The sequence below is a fragment of the Carica papaya genome, chromosome 5, assembly GCF_054855325.1.
Source record: "Carica papaya isolate Zhongbai chromosome 5, ASM5485532v1, whole genome shotgun sequence".
Lineage (NCBI taxonomy): Eukaryota > Viridiplantae > Streptophyta > Magnoliopsida > Brassicales > Caricaceae > Carica > Carica papaya.
Genome location: NC_142313.1, coordinates 41,870,476 through 41,891,708, shown reverse-complemented (window position 1 = coordinate 41,891,708; position 21,233 = coordinate 41,870,476). Strand labels below are relative to the sequence as shown.

Sequence of the window (21,233 nt, the reverse complement as noted above, 5' to 3'; positions counted from 1 at the left end):
CTTTCATAGTTCTCGTTCCACTCAAATTTGACTTTCTTCTTTGTGAGTCGAGTTAAATGAGCAGGTAGACTAGGAAATCCTTCCATAAACCTGCAATAATAACTTGTCATTCCTAAAAAGGTAGGAATCTCCTTGACCGAGGTTAATTTTTCTCAGCCAAGCACTGCCTCAACCTTTTCGAGGTTTACTAACAGCCCATCCCTTGATATGATGTGCCATAGGAAGGTTGTCTACTCGAGGCAGAACTCACACTTGCTCAGCTTTGCATACAACTTCTTTTCTCTGAGAACCTGAAAAACCTGAGTTAGATGGTGAGCGTGCTCATCTCTGCTTTTTGAATAGATCAGGATATTAGTGATGAATACAATGACGAACTGATTCAGGAATTATCTGAAAACCCTATTCATCAAATTCATGAAGATGGCTGGTGTATTGGTTAGTCCACATGACATCATCAAGAATTCATAGTGTCCATACTTGATCCGAAAATCTATTTTGAGAATGTCTTCTGTCTTAATTTTTACCTGATGATAATCTCAATGCAAGTCTATTTTAGAGAAGACTTTGCCACCCTGCAACTGATCAAAAATGTTATCGATCTTGGAGATGAGGTACTCATTCTTGATCGTGATCATGTTCAGTTCTCTGTAGTCAATAAATAACCTTAACGTCCCATCTTCTTTTTGCAAATGTGACTCCAGCACCCCAAGGGGACACACTATGTCAGATGAATCTACTATCCTGCAATTTATTGATCTGTTTCCTCAGCTCTTCCATCCCAACACGATTCATGGGGTAGTCACCCGCTTCTTTAGTTCTAAAAAACTCCTTTCACAGTTCTCGTTCCACTCGAATTTGACGTTTTTCTTTATAAGTCGAGTCAAAGGAGCAGTTAGACTAGAAAATCCTTTAACAAACCTGCAATAATAACTTGCCATTCCTAAAAAGGTAGGAATCTCCTTGACCGAGGTTAATTTTTCTCAGCCAAGCACTGCCTCAACCTTTTCGAGGTTTACTGACAGCCCATCTCTTGATATAATGTGCTTTATAAAAGTTTTCTACTCGAAGCAGAACCCACACTTGCTCAGCTTTGCATACAATTTCTTTTCTTTGAGAACCTGAAAAACTTGAGTTAGATAGTGAGCGTGCTCCTATCTGCTTTTTGAATAGATCAGGATATCATTGATGAATACAATGACGAACTGATTCATAAATTGTCTGAAAATTCTGTTCATCAAATTCATGAAGATGGCTGGTGTATTGGTTAGTCCACATGACATGATCAAGAATTCATAGTGTCCATACTTGGTCCAAAAATCTGTTTTAGGAATGTCTTCTATCTTGATTTTTACTTGATGGTAACCTGAACACAAGTCTATTTTGGAGAAGACTTTGCCACCCTGCAACTGATCAAAAATGTTATCGATCCTGGCGATGAGGTACTTGTTCTTGATCGTGATCATGTTCAGTTCTCTGTAGTCAATACATAACCTTAATGTCCAATCTTCCTTTTACAAATGTGACTCCAGCACCCTAATGAGACACACTTTGTCAGATGAATCTACTATCCTGCAATTTATTGATCTGTTTCCTCAGCTCCTCCATCTCAGCACGATTCATGCGGTAGTCAACCGTTTCTTTAGTTCTTAAAAATTCCTTTTACAGTTCTCGTTCCACTCGAATTTGACGTTCTTCTTTGTGAGTCATGTCAAAGGAGCAGCTAGATTAGAAAATCCTTCAACAAACCTGCAATAATAACTTATCATTCCTAAAAAGGTAGGAATCTCCTTAACCAAGGTTAATTTTTCTCAGCCAAGCACTGCCTCAACCTTTACGAGGTTTACTGACAGCCTATCCCTTGATATGATGTGCTTTAGGAAGGTTGTCTGCTCGAGGCAGAACCCACATTTACTCAGCTTTGCATACAACTTCTTTTCTCTGAGAACCTGCAAAACCTGAGCTAGATGGTGAGCGTGCTCCTCTCTGCTTTTTGAATGGATTAGGATATCATTGATGAATACAATGACGAACTGATCTAGGAATTATCTAAAAATCATATTCATCAAATTCATAAAGATGGCTGGTGTATTGATTAGTTCACATGACATCAAGAATTCATAGTATCCATACTTGGTCTGAAAATCTATTTTGGGAATGTTTTCTGTCTTAATCTTTACCTGATGGTAATCTGAACATAAATCTATTTTAGAGAAGACTTTGTCACCCTGCAACTGATCAAAAATGTTATCAATCCTGGAGATGAGGTACTCGTTCTTGATCGTGATCATGTTCAGTTCTCTGTAGTCAATACATAACTTTAATGTTTCATCCTCCTTTTGCAAAGTGACTCCAGCACCTCAAGGGGACACACTATGTTAGATGAATCCACTATCCTGCAATTTATTGATATGTTTCCTTAACTCCTCCATCTCAGCACGATTTATGTGGTAAGGGGCAACCGAAATAGGCTAGGTGCCTAGCTGAAGGTCTATAATGAATTCAACTTCTCTATTCAATAGCAGTTCAGGTAGTTTATCTGAAAACACATCCGAGAAGTTTCGGACTATCGGAATCTCTTGAAAACAAATTTCTTTCTTATGTTTGCCTAGTTAGAGAAAATAGCTGAGTTAAAGCACTTAATAATAGGACAAATTGTCATGAAGGAACAAATGTTAAAGAATTTTATTGATTTGTAAATGACTCCTCATTAGGACGGTTGAATACAAGTTTCTTATTTTAAAACGATCTACAGTGGTGTGATACGCCGCTAGCCAGTTTATTCCTAAGATTACATTAAAGTCCCCCATGTCAATCTCTATTAGGTCCACACTCAATTTTTTATCTGTTATATTTATGACACAGACTCTATATATAACCTTCCCAGTAGTGTCCTACTCCTATGATTAGACACAAATAACACAGAATCAAGTCCTTCAGGTAATACATTCAAGTTTGGTGCAAAAGTATGTGAAACAAATGAATGTGAGGCACCGGTATCAATCAAAATATGTGCAAGATGATTACAGATAGTGTACGTACCCTGTATCGCGTATAAGTTAGCTTCTGTATCTTGTTGAGTGAGGTTGTAAGTCCTGCCCTAGATAGGAGGTCTGGTTTAGTTCTGATTCCTCGGGCACTTCCTCGCGTAATGCTAAACACTTCCATATATGCAGCAAGTATTGTTGAGGTAATAGCAAGGTCGGTCCCATGATCCTTGCCACATGTTGGCAAGTCCTGCCGCATCCTATTATTGGAATCTGAGGAGGAGCCTGAACCATTGGCCTAGGTCTCTTGTTCTGTTGAACATGTGCAGTAGGGGCTGGTCTGCGGTGTGAAACTGGGGGCCTAAGGTTCTCTACTGCTGGAGAAAAAATGTGAAGGTTCCCCTCCACTAGTTGTGCTTTGGTCAGAACAGCCAACTAAGTATTGAGCTCGAATACATACAACTGTTTTCTGATCTCAGGACGGAGACCCCACTCGAACTTTCTTAACTTTCTGTCTTCATCCATCATGTTCTCAGGGGAATACCACCCAACTTTAGGAACTTTCGACTATATTCTGATATAGTCATGTCACCATGGGCCAAGTATGCAAACTCTATCTCTTTCAGATGTCGGAGATGCTCTGGGTGCTACTCTACATTAAAAGCCATCAAGAATTGTTCTAAAGTGACTGGAACGGGCAGGGTGGCCTACTTGAGTTGCCACCAGCGACTTGCCTCCCCCACCAGCATGTAGACGACAAGTATGACTCTCTATTCGAGAATCACTCTAAGAGTCGTGAAGGTCTTCTCTATCTCAGCTAACCAATACTCAGCCTCTTCAAAGGAAGATCCTCCTGCAAAAGTAGATGAGTTTAGTCTTTTATACATCTTAATGTAAACTGAGTCTATCATGGGAGGAACTGAGTCCCGTGAAAGAGGGACTAGATTGTGCTGGGGATAGAACGGATGGCCCTGTGGTGGTACTGGATAATACAGTAGAGGCACATGATTGTACTAGGGTGGTGCCGGGTGATGCAGTTGGAGTACCAGGCTATATTATGGTGATGTTGGGTGGTACTGTGGTTAGGGCATCAGATCATATTGTGGTGCTCCTAGATGGAACTGTGGAGAAGCAGGGTCATACCGGGGTGGCTTAGGATCCTTCTGCTGCAGAGGTGGCTCAACCTGTGATAGCGGAGGAGGGTCAGGTAGCTCTCTCGTTTCCTCCCGGACCTGCTGGGCAGCGATGAGTCTCTCTAGCATTTCAAATAATCAGTCAATATCCTCTCAAAGTGAACCCTCCCCAGTTGCTCGGTTTAGTGGGGGTCTTCATCTCCTCATCTATCTATACCGGTATTTCATAATGAATGATTGAGTGATAATTCATTCTTTGGTGTTTCTTAGAGTTTTTGTGTAAGGAATGATTTCAAGAAACGCGGCTCTGATACCAACTGTAACGATCGAGAACTTGAAAGGAAATAAATTATAAATTAACTGCGGAAGCGAAATAATAGCGTTAGGTTTTACATTCCTTACATAATAATTTAGAATACCCAATAGGGGTACAAAAATGACTCTTTTAAAAGAACAACGAAAATGCAAAGAAATAATGAAAAACAAAAAATTGAACATCCTCTTCGCAATTCTCTTATGGATCAGAATTTGGATCTTGATCCTCTTGATTTGAAATGGTTAATGAAAGAGTGAGCTACACTAGCCCAGCAAGAATATCATGCTACTCACCGATATAAAAATGAAGGTTGGTAAAAAAATCATGAAAATAATTAACAGAGCTCTTAATCTAAGTAAATTCATTTATCATAAGTAAAATCATTTATTATACACTTAACATAGTGAAATTTTCAAAACTGACCTATAGAGTCAATAGTACAAATAATATCATAATCTCATATTCAATTAACCATAACAACAACTTTCCTTTTTTATTTGCCTACTGGTATACATGAGGGTCCATAGGGATGTTTTCACTACGCGTGAACTCTTATTTAACATTTTCATGTAACCGGTCTTCCTCATACCTCGTCCGGTATGAGTGTCAAAAATATTATCCCTCAATATCCATTCCAGTATAAGGGTGAAACAGGTCGTCCCCATACTCCATCTAGTATGAGTGCCAAAATACAAATTCTCGATATCCTGTTCGATATGAAGTAATATTCATGGTATGCTTCCTTATGCACCCGGTCCGTCCACTATCTCACAGGATATCCAATAAGGCTACCAGTCATTAAATCACTTAATCAAACAATTTTCCGTTTACATTTAATTTTCAGTTACACAATTTAACTGTAAATCACGCAAAACAAGCAATACATGTATCAAGAAAGCACAACAAATCATCCTACTAACTCCAATGTATTTATTATGCATTTGAAACTGTAAAATCAATCAAACATTATAAACAGTGAATAATAACCAATTTCGGCTCCATTAGTAACCCAAATTAATTATCAAAGTTTTTTTGAATTAAGCAAAATACCTATTACTTATAATTAGACTTTAATTCCATAACAGGGAGTAAGGTGAGGGATTCTTACCCGAATCAATGTTCGAACGCTAAACTTTCAGTCGCACTTACTGGCAGTCTCCTAGTTCCCTGAATTTTTATTTAGAGATTAAAACACGCTTCAAGTACTTAGAAATACTCCAAAAATCTAAAATCGGTATTAGAAACCCTTTCTAGCCAATTTTAGGATTCCGGCACGGTGGCGCCGCCGTCCTCCGGTGACGGCACCATCGTTTGTAGCAGCAATTTGCCTCGGGTTAGTGGTTTTCACCCAGTTTCGACCGGTTTCAGCCAGTTTTGTACTCATTCTTGCGAGAAAACACGTTAAGGGACGTTGGTTGGCCGAAAAATGTTAAAAAAACAGAAGCTTACCGACAGCAGAGTTTTTCAGTGCGGCGGCTTCGCCGGCTCACCTTCGCGGTTGGGTGTTTTTCTTTAGTCAACCTGTAAAAAACAAAATGTTGAATACAATTGTGGAAAAATTGAATGAAACGAGAATTGGAAAGGGCCTCATCGGATGTAATTTTTGATTTTTTTCGCGGCAGCCCCACCGGACTTTACCCGCAGTTTTCGTCTCATTTGCCGATCCTTTTGCTCCAATTTGGCTATGGAGTTATTCAAAATCAAATTTCGAACGACTGGGAGAATATTTTTACCTTTTTGGCGGTCGGAGGTGGCTCTAGCGCGATGGCGGGCGACAGTTGGCTCCCTTCTCGGCGGCTGGTTCTTCTTCTCTAGCGTGAAGTGAGGTATTTATATCCGTCCCTTTTAATTTAGACCGTCCATCGCATTTAAATAAGAAGTGAATCTAGACCGTTTATCGTAATTTTATCTGGATCATACGATCGCGTTTAAAGAGAGAATGAATCTGAACTGTTTATCGCGTTTAATCATGATCGTCCGATTGCGCCTAAGGAGGGAACACATCTGGACCGTTCACACGCATGGAAACAAATCCGAACAGTTCGATTGCAGGCACATGGATTGCCAGTGTGGAACCGTGTCAATGTATCTTGCCACGCGGCGTGCTCTGGTTCGTCGGGACTGCTGACTGGGCGGTCTTACGTGACATATTTTTTTTAAATTGGGTTTTAACCCCTCCAGTTTTCGATTTTTCTTTCAAAAATACTCCTAAAATCTAAATTTTCACCATTTTTTCCCATTTTTTTTAAATTTCATCATCCACATATTTTTCTTAATTTTTACATTAAATAAAAATTCATAAATTTAAAAATTATATCTTATACATTAATTTTAAATATTTAAATATTAAACTTAAATTAGTGTATGGACTTAAGCCTCTTTATATATACATATACATATATATCAACAATCTTATATTGTTTTGATACGAGACTGACTGAGGTATTAGAATTTCTACCACTCAAATTCTTAATCTCCTCATTAAGGCCACATATCATATAATCACAAATTACAATTCAAAAACTCACAAAATCCAATATAGTATCAGTTAGAGTCACTAAACTGATGCATGATCTGATGTCGTTTGTTACATATCAGACCCCAAGTACTACTAACTTAATAATTTTTAAACTCAAACACTAACTTTAAAAAAATTAAAACCAAGATATTAGTAGTGTGTGATTTGAGTCCTTAAGTAAAAATTAACAATCACGTACATTTTCAACACGAAATTTGAGTATAAAATTACCGGTCTAAAATTTTAGTATAATAGTTACCAATCAATTGTTTCACACACTTATTTTTGGTATTTAATATTTCACTTTTTAAAGAAGAATAAAATACTTTATTAAATGTACCACTTGAATTTTTTTAAAAAAATAAATGTTGGCCGCCCAAGAATTTAAATCATGAATGATGACAATTGAAGCATAACAAATTGTTTTTAATTGCACATGGTAAAATTGATACACGAATTACATAGAAATTAAACCTAATGGGACCAATTTCTTTTTAAGAAAACAATTAATTTAATATTTTTAGGAAAAATTTGAAGGAATTATTGGTCAATTTGGTTTGGTTGGTGGGTTAAAATTAATTAATAATTGAAAGGAAGAAAGAAAGTCGTGTGCGGCCATTCCTAAAATCTTTAGTTTCATGTGGTCCATTTCTCTCTTTGATTTCCCACTTGCCTGTTCGGATTCAATTCAATCATTCTTCTTCATCTCCAACTCTTTTATTTTAGTTTCCTATTCTAATCTAACTTTCCTATTTTGCTGATATCGATCTCTAAACCATATGTCTATTTTTAATGCAATATCAAAAAAATTAAAACCACCGAATTATCACGAAGAAAAAAATCAATAATAATCAACTACCCAATGTGTAGAAATTTGTGTTAATCAATATTAAGCCATTATTAAGAGATTAGTCCGCTAATTAATTAATATTTTATCCAAAATAGTTTTTGAATAAAATAAAGTAAAGAATAGGAAAGCAAGTCAAAAGTTGAGAAGTCTAAGATCAGACTAGAATTAGAATCTCTACACCCGATTGTTCATTGGATAAACAGGGTTGCGTAATTTACACTTCACAAGATGATAATTTTACAAAATAAAAAAAAAAAAGGAAAAAAGAAGAAGAAACCAGAGAGATCAATATGAACATTCAATCCTGTGAAGTCTGTCTCGTAGAATTCCATTATAGAGAGCAATCCGATTAGCAGGCATTTCATCACTTCTGCAAATTTTCTCTACTTCCCTCGTCGTCTTCTCCGTTTTCTTATGATGGTTTTTCCTGTATTCTTTCCCGTTTCCTTTTGTATCCTTCACGGTCTCTGCAAACTGGACTCTTTTCTTCTTCTTCTTCATCTCCTTGTTCTTCTTCTTCTTCCTCTCCCCTACATAAAATACATTGTTTAAAACAATCAATGAAGTTAAACAAAAACAGGGGTATAACGAAGAACCCAGTAAAGAAAAAAGGTGATTACCAGAAGTCAAACAAGAACGGAGGGATTGGGTTGGAAGTTGAAGGGGGGTGGAGAACTGTTTAGAAAAAGCAAGAAGGAGAACAGAGCTGGAAACAACCATGGCTGTGGCTAATACCAGGCCATGTGAACTTAGCATAGAAGTCATGATGGGATCAAAAACTGAAAGAAGGAAGGAGAGAGATTTTGGTTGTTTGTGGAAGAGGATATGGATGGCTGTGTTTTGTTCTTGGAGAGAAAAAATAAAGGTGGAAAATGGGTATATAGATATATATGCGTATGTCTATATATATATATAGGCGTTAAAAGTATAGACTTGAGAATCTGGAGTTGTCGTTTGGTGGTGGGTTTGGGTTGCGCTTGTGTGAATGCACCACACGGAATAATAAAGAAAGAAGATGAAGACTGGTCAAAGTATTAGAAGACTGTGAACAGTCAACTCTGCTTCAATCATTGGTGGTTTCATTTTTTGCCTACGGTGACCCAAAAGTGTGTAATTATAATTTTAAATGTATTATTTACTTATTATGATTTGGTTTTATTGTTATTGAATTATTAAAAATTATAAATTTTTATTAACAATTTTTCAAAATTATATAAATTATGACACCAATTATTTTACTTTGTTATTTTTATTGATGTTCAATTTTCTATATATATATATATATGAGAATATCAAGTATTAATCTAATTAATCTATAGATCTATTTATCAGTATATATAAATAAATGAGACGCATAATTTAGCATATTTTTATGTGAAGTAAAAAAAAAAAAGAAAATTACCCTTGACTTAATGTTAAATTATTTTTGTTAATTTATTTTAAAAAAATTAGAGCATATTATTAAATTAATTTTTAAATTTTCATATTTATTATAATTTAAAAGAAAATATTTTTTACATTTTAATTTTTAATATTTATTACTATAACATTTTAGGTGTGAATTTAAAATTTTAGTGATATATATATATATATATATTAATGGGAAATTTAAAAAAAAAAAAAAGTGGAAAAAGATATAATGTATGTATAGGATTAATGTAAAAGTAAGAAGAGAAGAGGAGGAAGAAGGGGAGGGTTGCTGTCATTTGTCAATTGTCACAGTCATGTCATTGAAGAGAAGGGTGAGATTGAGTTTTGAGCATCACGTACCGACCACCACGTGTCTGCTCAGTTCACGTGATGCGACGTCGTTACACGCGTATCCTCTTACAAATAGACAGATAAGATGGGGCCACCCTCCATGCCGGTCTGACTGAGCCAAGTGTTAGGTCACGTTCACACCCCTCACCAAATAAAAAATCTTAACCATTTATTCCATATTAATTTAATAAAAAAGAAATTCATTAATTGTACATAAATTATTTGGCAGTTGAATGAGTCCCAAATATATTATAAAATGGTTTCAAGATTTTTTAGTTGACAATTAATGACTTATTTAATATATATATATATATATATATATACATATAATAATGTATAGGATTAAATATTGTTTTATAAGAAAATAACATATTTTTTTTTTTTTAAAAAATTATACTTTAATCCATAACATTCTTAACCTTGAACAGCATTATAATTTCAAAGTTTTTAATTTTGACATAAATTGCTCTGTATAAGGCTCGAATCGGATCGGATCATCTACATGGAGGTAATCGATAATCGATACTAACCATCCATCGGATCAAACATGGATAGTTTACTTCGTATTGTTTAAGCATATGTAAATATCTGATTATTAATGACAGCTCTGAATGCAAAAGCTAATAGCATAATAATCAAACAGTAAACACATATGATCAGCTAAAATGTTCAACAGTGATCAGACCATTGCCTTACCGCATCTCTCCAAACACCCTATCAACAAACTTCTGCATCTACAAACACAAAATGCATTGTTTATTTCCCCCGCTAGGACAATCAGATTTTTTATTAAACGAGTCTGGGTAGGCAGGGAAAATGTTACTCCACCACATACAGATACCACCTATTAAGTTGTTAATATTGGAGGGAGGTAATCCGATTTTGCACCAAGAACACGAGCCTTAGTGTCGGGGAAGAATTCTGTTCCCGGCAGCTCTGTAACATCTCCTTCACTAGAAACACCAATTGGGTAGCGAAGCAAGTGGCCAGGCAAGTCATGTTCAAGTAACTCACTCGCGTAAAGATCCCAATATTTGCCAGCAACTCGGTTCACCTTCTGGACACACTCTATGTTTTCTGGCTCAAGGAAGGTGTCATCGAGCATTCCAAGGTGCTCATACCACAATGCCATACGAAAACCATGAATTTGACCCCGTGCTGGCTGGTTGATTGTCAAATGGTATGGTTGGTAAGCCCCCATAGCTATCTCTGAGTCCCTGGCACCATCCATTGATCGCTGATTGATGTTGGCAGATCCAACTATGATGTATTCATCATCAACTGCAAAAGGGAAGGTTAGAAGATTGTTACTTGATTGCAAAGATACCAGTAATCAGACAAGACAGATTCCTCCAAGAAGAAATGGACTGGCTCTCAATGTTTGAGAACTCGAAAAAAGGTTCTTACTCAAGGCTAGAGTGGTCTCAGTTTCCAAAAACTTACCTTGAGGACAACTTTCATTAAAAAGAAAAACAAAAGTTGATTATAATTTGACCAGATGAGCTCATCTGCTGATGTGCAGATTAGTAATACCAAATAGAAGCTCAAAACTTTAGTAATACCAAATATAAGCTCAAAACTATGTTATCTTAGTGCTTTGGCCTATGTCACTTCACATTCAATTGATTTAGAAACTAATTTAAATTTAATGCTGCTACTTACCAATCATCATCTTGGTATGAACATAAATCATGAAACGACGGGCTTCTTGTGCTCTAATATAATCGGAGTCATCCTCTGGTCTCTCTGAAGGTTCATATTCTCCAGATTTCTTCACTTCCCGGTTTCCAAGGCAGAAAAAAGTCAAATAGTTTCTAGGATCCTCTTCACGATCTTTAGCTCTCAGAGCTTGAATGATGTCTTTATACATCATTTCCATTGTCCTTCTCTGCCAATCTAATATTGCCTGAACAGATGCACTCTCCGGTACCCCTTCTGGCCACATAGGAACAACAACATAAACAGTGAATCTCTCCCCACGTTCAATCTTACTAACAATCTTGAGTGAAAGCTCCTTTGGTATAAGATGTAAAGCATTAATATCCTCACGCTTGATATCATCAGAACTCCAGTCAAAAGAGCTTCCGAGGAAATACTGATTTTCAATATATATAAAATTTTTTGCTCTTCGAATAGCATTAATATAAGCATCCTGAATGCTTCGATCAATGATATTATCCTTCCCACTTACAAGCCCAGCTCTGGCAGCCTCTTCGGGTGTCTCAGGAAAACCAAAAGCAGCACCACCATCAATGGATCTAAACAACTGGACATTCCATGTCTCATGATCATCTGGAAACATAACAGGAGATGGGGGAATAATAATATTATCAAGCTCTCTCAGATTAACCAGAACATCCTTCCCACCTTGTTGTCTCCATCTTTGCTCAAAATTAAACAGCACATCCCAGGCAACGGGACCTTCCAATCGAGAATGGATATCATGCCAAGGTTCCCTGGGGCCACCTTTTGTGATAGAACTACCTGCAAAGTTTGGCTGATGGAAATCATCGTGGTGTGCAGTATCCAATGTCCTGAATAGAGAATGGAAGGGGGTATCATATCTACCATCACAAAGATCAATGCCCCCAACAAAACTAACAATTCTCCTCATCTGGGATTCCCCACTAGGCATCTCACCATCGACCACCACAATCTTCTGGTGATGAGTGAACATGGTAGAGATTTGTAAGCCTTGAACGAAGCTCCCCCCATCATCAGGATTACGGGGGCATAGGACACAGTGAACATCAGTATTCTGGAAGTAGTTTGCAGTTTCTTCATCATGCGTAGCCATGAGTCCATCCTTTTTCAGTAAACCAACAGAGGTTCTGTCATCCCAAACAAGCATGAGAACCTTAACACCTTCACTAGCCTTCTGCTTAAGTAGCTCACCAAGAGTAACATCTCCTCCTGGCTTTGGCCTCCTTGAGTCACGTATCAAAGTGATTTCAGTATAAACTGACCAGCCAGTAATGTAGATCAGGTGTCTCGCATTGGTGATTGCATCAAAAACATCTTCCCAGCATCTATGAGGCTCATAATACTTTCCTCCTGCTAAAGGAATTTTAGGAATGAAGCCGTCCGGAACATGAGCATCTTGGTATAAAGAAACTCTACATCCTCGTCTCTGTGAGTAGAACGTGTAAGGCACACCAAGATACCTAGCACCCTTGATACCCATATTCCAATTACTGTCTTTTTTTACATCAAAAAATTGAAGCTTCACATGGATCTTGGAATCTCCCTCAATGGGGTTTTTGTCTTCATCCAAGATTTCAACCCACCTATCCACTTGATCACCACGTATCAGTTCTTCAACAGGTACATATGCTCTTCCAATTAAAGTGGCTCCAATAGGATTGTCATCTTTAACAGTGAATACAACATTGGAAGCCATATGGGCACAGTAGATATGAAATGATTCATACCATTTAGGATTATTGGGTTCATCTTTTATTATTCTGGTCCTTCCAACTCTAGCCCTTTCTAGATCAATGGTAGCATAGAGCTGGGTTACTCCTTTGCCAATACCAATTGTTCCCTCAACATTTGCCAGGATCTACAAGAACATTTCACTGATCAGATACGAGAAAGAGAGAAAGAAAAGGATAAAATACATGGCTCAATCATAACTACGTAAAATCTTATAAAGGAGAAAATACCTTTAGGCCTAATAGCTATTTGTTCACAAAGAAACACATGATAAACCCGAACAAATTAATAGAGGGGAGAACAATAACTGAACTATGAAGAAAGATCATTACTGAGGAATCTGACATATCATGAGAGACACAAAAGTGATATTCCAAAATATACAAGCATCCCATAGTATAGCCTGCTCATCCATTCTCGGTAAACCAGAAACAGAATATTCGGTGAATCCTTTCAAGCAAAGACAGAATAAACTCTATGAAGGCGATAAAACTCAACTGCTTTAATCAGTTGGCAAGTCTAAAACATCAGGATACTACCACTAAGTCACTTGAAATCTTTATAGTGATGTCAATATAAACAGGCGGCTTAAAAAATTCAACACCCTGTTTATATCTACAACCAGTCCTAATACTTGAAGGAGGGACGAAGATAATTCACAAATAAACACAACAATCCCAGTAGATGACCTAGATCAGTGGCCTGTTTAATTCTTAAATAATAATAATAATAATAATAATAACAATAATAAACTGAACGTAGACATACCTTGCCAAAGAAGCCTGATATGCCACCGGAATGTAGTTTATCGACCTCATACACCGTGGCATGTAAAGTGCCATGCATCAAATAATGCGCCATTTTTCACCTACAATCCATCAAACAAGTCAATACGTACAGAACAAGACATCAGATAACTCTTTAATAAAAAAAATAAAAAAAAAAAACTCATAAACCCAGTTCTCCAGATAAGCTTTGGTTCTATCAAAATCGAGTCTATCAAAACCAAAATTTGACCAACAAACAGAACGAGATAAAAGATACCCATTTCTCAACCATACTCTAAAATCAAGATAAACACCTAAACACAAAAGATAATACAGAGAAATTGAGCAGATCACTGTTGATGGTTTTCAACGGTGGAGAACCCAGTGTCGCATTACTTTAAACCACTGAAATTTTACTCCTATAAAACGAAACTTAAACTGAGATTACCGTACTTTGATCTCATGAAATAACAAAAACCATGAATAACTAGAAAGAGTGAGATGAAATTGACGATGCAGAGGAAGAGAAGAAGACGCTAACTTGAAATTCAGGAGCGAGCGAGATCTGAGTGGTCAGGAGAAGCTTCAAGATCGGATCCGATAATTTCTGCGAAAGTGTGGTGGATGAATGGGAAGGATACGGACACAGAGCATAAAAAGAGGGAGGGAAAGATCCGATAATGAAGGTACAGACTAATAGAGCTTGACGAGTGAAATGAATGGGGAAAGACATTTCATTTTCTTCTTTATAATAACTTGAAGCGCTGTGAAGGAGGAGCATGTCCACAGCTCCTTGTACTTTTATATTATTATAAATATACCCCTAAAGAAAAGTTCGGTGTAATAATAATTAATTTAAAATAATATAATAAAGTTTATGTTAATCTTTTATAAATTAAAAATTTTGAACTTTTTGTCGGCAGTAGTTTTTTAAAATTATTTTAAGAATTTTTCTGCAATTAATAATTTCTAAAATTGAGCTTTGTAATTGTTTAGAAATTGAATGTAATATCCGGTCCGAAATTTAGTTTGAGATTAATTTTATAATTTTAAAAAATATATAAGAATATAATTTTTAAATTTTTATTTAATATAAAATTAAGAAAAAAATATCTTGATGATAAAATTGAAAATAATTTTGAAAAACAAAAGGGTGAAAATTTGGATCCGGATGATATTTTTAAAAGAAAAATAAGAAAGTAGGGGTTAAAACACAATTAAAAAAAAGTGCGTCATGTAGAACCGTTCAGTTAGCAACCACGACGAATTGGAGCACACTGTGTGGTAAAGCACGCTGACTCGGTATCACGCAGGAGGCCATGTTGGCAATCCGCGTGCCCGCGATCGGATGGCCCGAATGCATTCCCGCGCGCGTGGACGGTCCGGATCCGTTCCCTCATCAGTCTTCAAGCGTGATCGGATGGTCGCGATTAAATGCGATGAACGGTTCAAATTCGTTTCTTCTTTAAACGCGATCGTACGGTCGAGATCAAATCGCGATGAAACAGTTCAGATTTATTTTTTCTTTAAACGCGATCGGACAGTTGAGAACAAATGCAATAAATGACCTACATTTAAGGTAGACGGGTATTAATATCTCGCGTCATACTGAACCCAAACCCTAGCCGCTAGCCTCTCGCTGGAGAAAAAGAACCAGTCGCCGGAGAAGGGAGCCGACCGCCGCCCGCCACCACGCTGGAGTCATCTCCGATTGTAAAAAAAGGTAAAATTTCTCCTATCTGCTCGGAATTTGATTCCGAACACCCCCATGGCCAAATCGGAGCAAAATGAATGGCAGATGAGCCGAAAACTGTGGACAAAGTCCGATGGTGCTGCCACGAAAAAAATTTGAAATTGCCTCTAATGAACCCCTTCTCGTTTTTCGTTTCGTGTGATTTTTCCACAATTATATTCACCGTTTTGTTTTCTACAAGTTGATCGAAGAAAAATGCCCAGCCGCGAAGGTGAGCCGGCGGAGCCGCCACACTGAAAAATTCCACTGCCGGTAAGTTTTTATTTATTGACTTTTTTCGACCAACCGAGACCCCCTAATGTGTTTTCTCGTAGGGATGGGTATAAAGCTAGCCAAAACCGATAATATTTGACTGAAAACAATCAGGCTAAGGCAAACTACCACCGTGGACGGCAGTGCCGTTGCCGAAGCACAGCGGTGCCGCCGTGTCGAAATTCTAAAATTGGCAGAAAAAGGTTTTTAACACCTATTTTAGATTTTTTGGAGTATTTTTAGTTATGTTAAGCGTGTTTTAATCTCCACATTAAAATTTAGAAAATCCGGAGACTGCCTGTAACAGCCCCAGAAATTAAAAGAAAATGTATATATTTATTCTAAGTGTGAAGGCTATAAGGAAAACTAATAAATTCTTTGGCCTCTACTCGCTGTCTTCCTGCAGAACAGGCTCAGGAACCAAGTCCTCCTGATCTGAAATAGTTAAGTAAGGAATGAGCTACACTAGCCCAGTAAAGACATCACACTATCTCACTGTCACAGAAGTAAAGGTTGGTAGAAAACAAAAAAGACTAATGGAGCATAATTTAGAACAAACTCATTTATCAATAATAAAAACCTTTACTGTCCACTTATCTCAGTGAGATTCATGAAAACAACTTATGAGAAACAATAACATCATAAACATCATAAGATCATGCACACTCTGTAATATAACACATATCATACTTTTGTATTTCAATCATCAGACAACAAATTTCTTCTTTTATCAGCCTACTAGTATCCATGGGGATCCAGATGGGGTCCCCGCTACACGTGAACCATTCACATTAATAACTTAATTCTAGGGCTGTCCCCATACCTCGCCCGGTATGGGCGCCAAAATCATAAACCTCAATACCCCGTCCGGTATGAGGGTGAAACGGGCCGTCCCCATACCATGTCCGGTATGGGCGCTAAAACACATAAAGTCTTCATACCCCGTCCGATATGAGAGGCCACATTCCCGGTAGGGTTCTCTATAGACCTGGTCCGTCCACCATCTCCTAGAATATCTAGTCAGGCTGTCGACATTATCCATTTATCAATTCACATAACTTTTTCCATTATTTTCTTAATCTCAATTATCCAATCAAATATAAATACGTAAACCAGTAATGGACACCAAACAAGAAAACACAACATCGGGTTCATAATAATTCAAACTATAATAAATGAAACCGTGATTCATGCATACAAAACCATAGAATAAATACATTAGGCACCATACTGCATTTAAAACTGTATAATAAATCAAACAACAACTGACCGAAAAATACATCAAATTCGGGCTCCATTAGCAACCTTAATTAATTATACATATTTATTAATTCATAAATACCGTTTTATCATTTATTAAGCTTTAATGCCGTAATAGGAAATAGGGTGAGAGATCCTTACTTGTTTTGGAATCTGAAATTGGGTTCTCACTGCACCTACGGACAGTCCCTAGATTCTCTGAATTTTTTTCTAGAAACTGAAACACACTTTCGGTACCTGTACATGTCCCCAAAAAATCCCAAATCAGACCCAGGGCCCTTTCGACCAATTTTGAAATTCCTGCACAGCTGCTCCGCTGTGCTCTGGCGTCGGTGTCGCCGCCCACGGCCGAAATCCACCTCGGGTTGGCCGTTTTCGGCTGAATTCGGCCAAACTTGCATTGGTTCCTGTGATAAAACACCCCTAGGGCCCTCGGTGGGCCAAAAAATTTTAGAAAACTGAGACTTACCGGCGGCGAAACTCTCGGGTGCGGCAGCTCCTTTGGCGCGCGTTGCGATTTGATGTTTTGCTCTTGTCAACCTATAGAGAAAAGGACAGTGGTATAAAAATTACATCGAACGGGAACTGGGAAGGGCCTCATCGGAGGTAAAAACTGAGGAAACCCACGGCGGCGCTGCTAGACTTCGGCGGTGTTTTCCGGCTAATTGGCCGGTGGTTTGGCTCTGATTTGGCCACAGGGAGATTCAGCATCGAAAAACGAGCCAAGGAGAGAAAGTTTACTTCGTTTGGCGGCCGAAAAATCCTCCAGTGCGGCGGCGGATGGTGGCGGCCGGTTCTTCCGGTGACTGGGTCATCTTCTCCGGCGAGGGTTATGGAGGCTAGGGTTTGGGGTTGGGTGTGGATACGATTATTTATAACCTTCTCCTTTTAATTTGAGCCGTCCATCATGATTTAATCTGGGCCATCTGATCGTGATTAAATTAGAAATGAATCTGGACCGTCCGTGCATGATCAAATCTGGACCGACCGCACATATGAGATCTGGACTGTCCGATCGCGCGCACGCGGATCGCCCACGTGTCTCCGTCCCGCGTGGCTTCCCGCGTCAGCGTCCCTGCCACGCGGCGTGTCCTGGTTGGCCGGGACTGCTAACGTGGCACTATTTTTTTAAATTGCATTTTGACCCCCCGGTTTTCGATTTTCTTTTCAAAAACACCCCACAGAATTCAAATTTTCACCCCTTTTTCCTAAAATCAATTTCAATTAAATCCCAAAAATAATTTTACCCTATTTTATTATTATTATTTTTTTTATTTCTATTAAATTAAATTAAATTAAATTAAATATTAAAATAGAATAAAATTAAAAAAAATTCCAATAAAAATTAAAATAAAATAAAAATAAAAATAAAATGAAATAAAGGAAAATTTTGGGTGTTACAACTCTCCACCCTTAAAGAAATTTGGTCCCCCAAATTTATCTCTTACTCTTGGTCGAACAAATAGGGATATTGGGCTCTAAAGTCTTATTCTAGCTCCCAGGTAACCTCCCTTGGTGAGTGGTTTTGCCACACTACCTTTACAAAAGATTTTTTTCGGTTGCAGAGTATTCTGCTCTTTCGATCCGTGATACCGACTGGTACTTCCTCATAAGATAAGTCCTCTTAGAGTGGAAGCGGTTCATGAGCCAAGATATGAGAGGGGTCTGGGTTGTACTTACGTAGCATGGATACATGGATTACATTGTGGACCTTGGAGAGCTCTGGAGGCAGTGCTAGTCTGTAGGCGACAGTACCAATCCTGTCTAAGACTTCATATGGTCCAATAAATCAAGGGTTTAGTTTTCCCCTCCTGCCGAACCTACTAATTCCTTTGAAATGAGTGACTTTAAGGAACACCCGGTCGCCTTGTTCAAACGCTAAATCTCTCCTCCGGGTGTCCGCATAACTCTTCTGCCTGCTCTGAGCTGTCTGAATGTTCTTTCTGATTTTAACTATTTTAGACGTGGTCTCTTCCACCAACTCCGGACCGAACAATTTTCTGTCGCCCACTTCTTCCCAACAAATCGGTGATCTGCATGGGCACCCATATAACGCCTCATACAGAGCCATGCCAATGCTCGCTTGGTAGCTGTTGTTGTAGGCAAATTCTATTAGGGGTAGATGGTCGTCCCAATAGTCCCCAAAGTCAAGGACGCAAGCTCAAGTATATCCTCAAGTGTACGGATTGTTCTTTCTGACTGTCCATCAGTCTGAGGATGGAAAACAGTACTGAGAGACAGCCTTGTTCCCATGGCCTGCTGAAAGCTACTCCAAAACCGAGAGGTGAACCTGGGGTCCCTGTTGGATACCACTGTCACTGGAACTCCATGCAATCTGACTATTTTCTGAATATACATTCTTGCCAACTTGTCCAAGGGATCGGTCATCCTGATGGCTAGGAAGTGGAAAGACTTGGAAAGCCGGTCAACAATTACCCAGATGGTGTAATGTCCTGAATGTGCCTTGGGTAATCCCGTTATGAAGTCCATGGCGATATATTCCCACTTCCACTCCGGGATCAGTAAGGGCTAGAGTAACCCGCTTGGGCATTGATGCTCTGCCTTGACCTGCTGACATACCAAACATTTAGATACAAAGTCAGCTATGTCCCTTTTTATCCCATTCCACCAAAACCGGAATCGCATGCTTTGGTACATTTGGTTGCTTCCAGGATACATGGCAAACTTGGAGCTATGGGACTCTGTCATAATATCTCTCTTTAACTCACTGTCGTATGGGATACTCACCCTGTCCTGAAACTGGAGTAACCCATCGGCAGAGACTCAGAATTCTGAGCTCGCTCTTTGTTCTGCATCATTCTTGCGGGCTACTAGGACGGGGTCGACTGACTGGGCTTCCCTTATTCTCTGTATTAACTCTGGCTGGACGGTCAGACGACCCAAACATGCGACTTTCTTCAGGTCCTGAAGCCGAACCTGTTGTGTGGCCCCAATTTGCATGCGTTCTAAAACTATTAAATGGGGTAAGATACTTGTACTTTTCCTACTGAGGGCATCTGCCACCACGTTGCCCTTACCCGGATGATACAAGATATCACAATCATAGTCTTTAAGGAGTTCCATCTACCTTCTCTGACACATGTTGAGATCATTTTGAGTGAATATGTGCTTTAGACTCTTATGATCGGTATAAATCTGAAAGGTCTCTCCGTATAAATAATGGCGTCAAGTTTTTAAGGCGTGTATGATTACGACAAGTTCCAAGTCATGGGTGGGGTAATTCTTCTCATGATTCTTTAACTGTCTAGACCCATAGGCTATGACATTCCCATGCTGCATCAGGACACAACCCAGGCCTAGATAGGAGGCATCAATATAAACTGTATATCCCCCCGATCTACTCACTAAAGCCAATACGAGTGCAGTGGTCAGCCGCTCCTTTAATTCTGAAAAACTTCTCTCACAGTCCTCATTCCACTCAAACTTGGCATTCATCTTTGTGAGCCGGGTTAGGGGAGCTGCTAGACTAGAGAATCCTTCGACGAACCTGCGGTAATAACCTGTCATTCCCAGGAAGCTACGGATCTCCTTAACTGATGTCAACTTTTCCTAGCCAAGTACTGCTTCAATCTTTTTGGGATTCACTGATACTCCTTCCTTTGATATGATGTGTCCTAGGAAGGCAGTCTGCTCAAGCCAGAATCCACACTTACTCAACTTTGCATATAGCTTCATCTTTCTAAGGACCTGCAAAACTTGGGCTAGATGGTGACCATATTCTTCTCTGCTTTTTGAGTATACCAAGATGTCATCGATGAACACAATAATAAATTGATCCAAGAATTCTCTGAAGACCCTGTTCATCAGGTCCATAAAGATGGCCGGGGCGTTGGTTAGCCCAAATGGCATGACCAGGAACTCATAGTATCCGTACCTGGTTCGAAAGGCCGTTTTGAAGATGTCTTCTGTTCTTATTTTCACCTGATGGTAACCTGATCGCAGGTCCATTTTGGAGAAGACATGCGCACCCTGCAGCTGATCGAAGAGGTCGTCAATTCTGGGAAGGGGATATTTGTTCTTGATTGTGACCTTGTTCAATCCTCTATAATCAATACACAGTCTCAACGTTCCATCCCCCTTTCTGGCAAACGTGACTCCGGCACCCCAATGAGACACACTGTGTCTAATAAAACCATTGTCTTGCAATTCAGTAATCTATTTTCTCAGCTCTTCCATCTCAACG

The 21,233-nt window shown here is 38.6% G+C and overlaps 2 protein-coding genes across 2 annotated transcripts; both read right to left on the bottom strand.

The window, feature by feature from the left end:
* Window positions 1-7,961: 7,961 nt before the first annotated feature.
* On the bottom strand, window positions 7,962-8,728 carry LOC110821088 (uncharacterized). Its single transcript, XM_022050810.2, has 2 exons — window positions 8,422-8,728; window positions 7,962-8,331 (listed from the first exon to the last, which is right to left on the bottom strand). The coding sequence occupies exons 1-2, from the start codon at window positions 8,564-8,566 to the stop codon at window positions 8,087-8,089; spliced, it is 390 nt and encodes a 129-aa protein (XP_021906502.1). The 5' UTR covers window positions 8,567-8,728; the 3' UTR covers window positions 7,962-8,086.
* Window positions 8,729-10,170: 1,442 nt separating this feature from the next.
* On the bottom strand, window positions 10,171-14,525 carry LOC110821019 (phospholipase D alpha 1). The gene is made up of 4 exons (XM_022050696.2): window positions 14,306-14,525; window positions 13,766-13,865; window positions 11,225-13,124; window positions 10,171-10,843 (listed from the first exon to the last, which is right to left on the bottom strand). Exons 2-4 carry the CDS (start codon window positions 13,856-13,858, stop codon window positions 10,410-10,412), a joined length of 2,427 nt encoding a protein of 808 aa, XP_021906388.1. The 5' UTR covers window positions 13,859-13,865; window positions 14,306-14,525; the 3' UTR covers window positions 10,171-10,409.
* Window positions 14,526-21,233: the final 6,708 nt, after the last annotated feature.